The sequence below is a fragment of the Haplochromis burtoni genome, unplaced genomic scaffold (assembly GCF_018398535.1).
Source record: "Haplochromis burtoni strain Fernald_Lab_line unplaced genomic scaffold, NCSU_Asbu1 Contig_119, whole genome shotgun sequence".
Lineage (NCBI taxonomy): Eukaryota > Metazoa > Chordata > Actinopteri > Cichliformes > Cichlidae > Haplochromis > Haplochromis burtoni.
Genome location: NW_024582480.1, coordinates 115008 through 121764, shown reverse-complemented (window position 1 = coordinate 121764; position 6757 = coordinate 115008). Strand labels below are relative to the sequence as shown.

The following is a 6757-nucleotide window of genomic DNA, read 5'->3' as shown; positions in this document are numbered from 1 at the left end:
ATGTTCTGCTTTAAACTCTACAGTTTCCTGTCCACAAAAAGGGGTTTTAATTCAGTTATGGTTCCCTGGAAACTGTATGACCCCCCCTGTTAATGCTGGAACCAGAAACTAACATCGTGATGGTCCTTGTCAGATTAGGCCAATCAATGACACACTGACCAGAGGACAGCGGAAAAAGAGAAAGAGGAAGAGGAGGAGTAGAAGGAGAAGGAGAACCGAGGGATGCGCGTGGATGTGTGTTTGTTGAGGGAGGGGGGCAGCTCCTCCCATAATTAAGTTAGTGTGCTGCGCTGGAGGTCCATGTTTACGGGGCAGACGAAGGAGTTTCCTTCACTCTGTGGAGACTGCAGGAGAAGCTCTCTCACTCTCTTCTGTCTCTGGTTATTTCTGCAACTCATCCCTCACTGCGCTGCGACTGGCTGACCTACACGAGGACAAGACGGGGGGTGAAGAAGCAGCAGCAACACCTGCCTAACCCTTCACTGCTGCCGCCATCCCTCCGTCCGTCCCCGCTTCCTGCCCAGTCTTGGACCTCGTCTCCGCCGATCTCTCCGCCACCCCCGCTGCCATCATGTGCGACTGTTTCCACCTGGCCTTTCCCAACTGGCACGCTGCCTCCTCTGGGACGAGTGGGTATCGTTATCTTTACGCTCTCTGCTCTCCTCCCCCCCTTGTTTTTTCTCCGTATGACTTAGCCTGTTCTCCCCAGAGCAATTCGCCGATTGAGCAGCAGGGTTCAGTAGTGCAGTGGGAGAGATTTTGTTTGCGTGCGTGCGTGTGATGGAGAGAGGCAGTGAGCGAGTGTAAGGCGGTTGGTGCTGATGCTGAGCTGTGTTGCTGACCTGCAGTGAGTGCTGGGTGTGTCTGCAGAGCGCAGGGGAGTGTTTGAAGATGTCATCATCGAGAGGATGTCAGGCAGCTCTGCGTTTCTCTCCTGCTCTGTTTGAAGCGCAGCCTGAAAGGCAAACAGACCTGATATTTTTACCGTGGCAGTTCAGCAAATCAGGGTTAAAAATAGAAACATGACAACTTAGACTGAAATAAAAAAACGAACAAACACTGAAATGTGTACAAAAAACATGCCCAAAATTCCCAGGAATATCTGTGATGAAAAATGAATCCAACAGCTCTGTATAATTTAATCTTGCATCCTTTTTCCTACTAACTTTGTTACCATTTGGAGTTTAAATGAATCAGATATAAATTTGTTTGGGTCAGGGTTAGTGGGCTTGGACCATATATAGTTTATGTGCACATGTGAAATATTTTTAAATTAACATTTTGTAGGAAATAACCCTGTTACACATTTGCAACATGTATGAGTCATTCTGTGTTTTGAGTTGAGTGGATGTTTTCTGGTGCACGGACTTTCTTCTTAAAATGTGTCTTACAAGCATAATTAGGGAAGGTGTTCTTACCAAGGCTGCAAAAAGTCAAACAGTGTAATGAGTTTCAGCAACATAAAAGGCTGATCAGATATTCAGGGTCAGGAGAAAACGATAAGCACGCTTATCTGAAGTTTCTATCGGCCTAATTATGAAAAATGTGTTTATAATAAACAGGAAATCTGTGTTTTTCATTAGTGGACATCCACGATTACACGGTGAAGACATTCCTTACTGTCTTGAAAAATGTTGAGTTAAGGGTTCAGCTGATGCTTGCTGTAAAAAGGAGCATGAAACATGACATTACTGCTCCCCCTTTCTATTTCCCACAGTTCTCCTCATTTACTTCCATCTCTACTCTGAATTAAATCTCCCTCAAAATGATGCGAGGTTTGTTTTGCTTTGAGAAACTTCAGGCAACGCTCAAGGTCAAAGAGAGAGAGAAATAAAAAAAGAGAGACAGGGAGGAAGTTATCCGGATAAGTGGCTGATCAACAAGACACTGGAAGCCAAAACGAACGATCCTGATCCATTATGGAGTATCACGCCTGAGTTGGACAAATTCATTTTTAATATGTGTGGACTGTTCCCATGTTTATTTTTGTTTAACAGCATGTCGTGGGAACACGGGCAGATTAGGATGCAAATTCCAGAGCTGTGACGAAACTCGCTGTAAGTTTGAAGCAGATTAATAGATTGAAAGCATGCGCTTTGGAGTCTCATGTTAATATAATCCATGCAGAAAATCTAATTCAGCTTTTTTCCCCTCCCTTGACTAAAATCCTATTATAATTTGGATCCCAGCAAACTGCTTCCAACTAAAAGGAGCTTGTGTCTGACTGTTGCACAGGAAAAAAAACAAACAAAAACGGAGCAGAATCCAAATCCACGAGCACAAATAATGAGCTGTATTACTTTATATTAGTTTAGTGAAGACTTCAGGGAGCTTTTAAAACAGGAAACACAAAGTAGAGCAGAGGGTGGTTATGTAAGAGATGAGCTGAGGACAGGACAACACGATGCAGTTAGGATTTGCAATGCAATTCTACAGTTTAGATTTTTGTTTATGATCTTATTTGAATCTTTACCCACATAAACAAGAATATGTAGGTTTATATGCCATTGCATTGCATTATTTAGTTTAAGTGCTCACACATCAGTGTTGCTTGAAAGCAGACACGCCGGCCTGAGCCCGCAGAGATCAGCCACACCCAAATCCAGCACCAAATCATGCAGGTTCTGCACCACAAACGGCTTACTCATCTATGGAGGGTGCTTTGAATCTGAAAAATATAATAGAAAGTCAGATTGAAACATTAGGCTTTGCTTTCCTCTAACTTCTGATAAGTCAAACAAAAAATAAAAACTGTGCTCTCTGATTTTATTTTGACATGTTAAGTTGCAAATGTTCGGCGAATATGTGGGAAAGGAGTTTCTAAGAGTGCAGTGCCCGTAGCAGAGGCGGGAATAAAGAACATCCACCTTAAGTGGTGAATAACAAGGAATGTATCAATCTGTCATTTCAGTCCCCCCCGTAGTGTACAATGCACAAACACATCGCACACCATCCACAGTGAGTTACAGTTTTAACTGTGGATGAAAATCCAGATCGGAAATACTCCACAACACCATCACTGTGTTTCTGTATAATAACAGCACCAGGCTCTAGCCATGCTGGCACCTAAAGGCTGTATATTAAGGATGTAAGTTAAGGATGTGTATAAAGCTTACTTCTAGTGTAACACATGATGCTCACAAAGACAATTAGATGATGATGCTAAGCAAGCATCCTCTGTTTACCATCCCAGTTTTACATGTTTGTGTGCTATCATCTGTTGATTAGCACTGCAGTCAAGGTTAAAAGGCAGTCCTTCTATTAGCTGTTCAGAAAGTATCAGACCTAAACTGGTTGCCCGATGATGGATGGCACTAGATGGAAACTTCAGGTACTGCAAAACGTAAAATTAGCTGTGCCACAGCAATGAGAGCTCTTTTATGTCTTTACCCAAAAATCTGTTTACAGAGGCTTCAGTGATTAATGGATCTTTAATGTGTTTGTGCTTAAGTTTGTTTACAGAAAAGACTCAATAAGAACTTATCAAGAATCTACTTAGTAACTCTTTTAACTACTTTAACTAATTCTTCTGATTTGTCAGTTTTTTTTAAACCCACAGCTCTGACCAAACTGAACTTACACCTTGCAGTTTAATACTTATCACTGTTATTCATTTATTTACAATTTCTACCTGCGTAATGTGCTCTTACATATTTACAGAATTGTGATTTTTTTTGTATACATCATGCAGTGTCAATAAACAAATCTTAATCTTCAGGATCTATTTCGTAGCTCTTCGATGATTAGCAATGAAACGTAAATTAAGTTTATTAAAGTACAAATGGTCTACATAGAGTTAGTGCATTACATATTCTCAAAATCTCCTTTTTTCTCTGAGTAACATGCAAAGAGTTAAATCTCTGAACCAAAGTTGTCTTGGGGGTTCTTGGAAAACAATATAGAGTGACACAACTTGAGGAAAGGTGTGACTGCGACCTTAAAGTGTCCCGCCTCCTTTGTCCGTCTTAGGCTGAAGAAATCATTTTATCCACTTCAGCAGCCACACTCACACCAGGAATGGTTAAGAGCAGTTTGGAGCTTTTCTTACTGACACAGTTTACGTTCAGGAGTTCAGCAAACAGCAGCTTAAGGTAGGTCAGCTGCTTGCTGTAACATCATGGGAAAATCTTTACTATTTTTGCCAGTCAGACCTGGTCTGAAAGAGAAGGATGTTGATGAGTGCATGAGAAGGATTCTTCTCTTTCACTCGCTATTTCAGGTAATGGTGTAGGCGGCTGTAAGGACTCTCACATTTTTATGTTTTTTAACATGTCTAGACTGTGTTGTGCTCACTCACTGAGTTCACAGAGAAAATCTTTTGAGATGAATAGATATATGTTGATAAATGTCCTCTTATGCTATTTCTAATCACATGAATCCACAATGACTTTATCAGACGTGAAAAAAAGCTGAGCTGGATTGTCTTTTCATTGCTCTTAAACTGTCTTGAAGCCTTAACCTTGACGCAGCAACACATCCTGATGCAGTAAGAAGTTTTTAAACCATCACTCTCTTGCCCGAACTTTCTTCTAATGCACTTACACAGGCTGTGAGAGCTCTTCACATGACATACATTACTGTAATGCAGCGGGTGGGGTGTCAGTGTGATGGTGAGTTGAGAAACTGTATGGATCTACCATATACACAGGCCAAATGTTGCACATATTTCTGTTATTTTAAGTCATTCTGTTTTTCATTGATGGCTTTAAAAGAAAACTTACTACAATAATTTGTTTTTGCTTCAAATAAGACTTTTGCTTGTAAATTACGATGCGGTGTTTGCACTAATGAAGTTGACACTTTCATTATGGTTTTTTGAGCTCCAAATTTAGCCACAGTTTAGTGTTTTTTGAGGTTTTGTCCTGCAACATATCAGCTATGCCCAAATAAACACCTAAAGCAGCTGCGCATAGACCAGCGTTATTCCTGCAATGAAAATGATTTGTTTGTCCATGTAGCATTAATTTATTCAACTTTAAGTTCTACTGACAGTACGTTTTTTTTATCAGTACTTATATTTTTTAGTCAACAATACTATAAAACTACAGAAATCATACTGTATGCCTGTGTAATTCTCCACTCGACAAGCCTTGTTTTAAATGTACAACATCCCTGAAACAAAGGAACTCTCAAAATAACGTTAACGAATGGTTTATTTAAAAAGGAATTAACTTGAATAGAGCAGGTAATAATTATAATCTGGTTAACTTGATTAATTTGGAGTCAGACTTTCCCTTTTTGGCAGCCTTGATGGGCTAAGCTGAGAGGTTGCAAAGTCCAATCTGTGGGTCAATACAGTGGATCACTTAACAGAGGCAGCAGCTCCCTGGAGGGAATTATTGCCAGGAAGAACTCTAAATAGTCTAATCATCGGCTCCAGAGTCTCCGAGCCTCAAAACAACTGCCAGGGGTCAGACTGGGTGGAAGTCTTATGCTTTGTCTTTGTGCAAATCATTTCTGTGTTTTTTTTTTATTCGTACAACAAAAGGATTATAAAACACAAGTGCGAGCTACTTTTACATGGTGTCGTTTTCATACGAATAGAGGACAGAGGACAAAGGACAGTGATCCCTCTTGAATCATCCCTATTTTTTTATATTTTTCATTTTTATGTCTTTATATCTGAACATTTTCAGGGGCATGTCTTTTAATTTGTCTTTAACATGTCTTTTAAAGCCACTTAACACTGACCTATGACTTATTCAATTATGAAAAGGGACCCAATCAAGAGATGAACCAGTGTTTTGATACTTAGCAAAGAATCAGTTCTTTAGGCAATTTGTTACAAAAACACATCATGTTTTTCTGACACCTGTCATAGGATATTTCAAGCTATGTTTAAGAGTAAAGGTGGTCATCCCAAATATTGAGGTTCATATGCATTAGGATTGTACACACATCTGTTTTTTCCTTTTTACACTGTATTTCCAATATATGTTTATACAAGTTTCAATGGATCTCTGCAGCTATTTCACATGTTCCTATCAAAATGTAAAGAAATGAAAGGTGGCTCAAGACTTTTGCACATTACTGTATAATCTGCTACAATTAAATAAATTTCAATATTATGAATCGTGTTCAGTGCTTTTTATTTGCTGTTTTTGTAAACGGAGGAATGTGATTTTTTTGCCAGGTGCCTTTTTGCATGACATATTTGTGGTTTTGTAGTAACAGGACAGACTTTGTTTAGCTGCTGTGTGACCGGACTAAAATCACTTAATGCGATTTTCTATTTATTTAGGGATTAATATGCAAAATATTTACGCAATAAACTTGTGCATGCAGAAAATGAAGCATTAGAGGTCAACAGTTTACGTTTAAAGTATTGCAATACACAGATGTCATATCAGATACTATGTTATTGTGTTTTTTTTTTGTGAACAGGACCTGGGCGACGGCTGCAAGGCCCAGAGCCTGCCACAGAGGACTCAGTAAGTGAATTTACTGTGACACAAAGTGACATGCTTGTTTTTTCTTCATTTCATTTCTTTGTTAGTTACTGTAAGTTTTGTGCTGTGACTTCATTTCATTCATTATTAATTTGAGCCATCTGCAGCTGGTGATATTGTTCACTTTAGTGCAGCTTTATATAATGATGTTGATTTTTTCAACATGAATACTGACATCTTTCCATGTGTCAGTATTCCTTCAAATTTTTGAAACCGGAGGGAAAAACTGTCACAACATAACATAACATAACATAACATAACATAACATAACATAACATAACATAACATAACATAACATAACATAACAT

At 39.2% G+C, this 6757-nt stretch overlaps 1 protein-coding gene across 1 annotated transcript in view; it reads left to right on the top strand.

Annotated features, from left to right (window-relative positions):
* Window positions 1-210: 210 nt before the first annotated feature.
* LOC102300929 (neuroblast differentiation-associated protein AHNAK) overlaps window positions 211-6757 on the top strand; it is a 30840-nt gene continuing 24293 nt past the window's right edge. Inside the window, 2 exon segments of the mRNA XM_042223747.1 lie at window positions 211-629; window positions 6385-6431. Of these exon segments, the coding sequence (XP_042079681.1) occupies window positions 572-629; window positions 6385-6431 (105 nt within the window). The 5' untranslated portion in view covers window positions 211-571.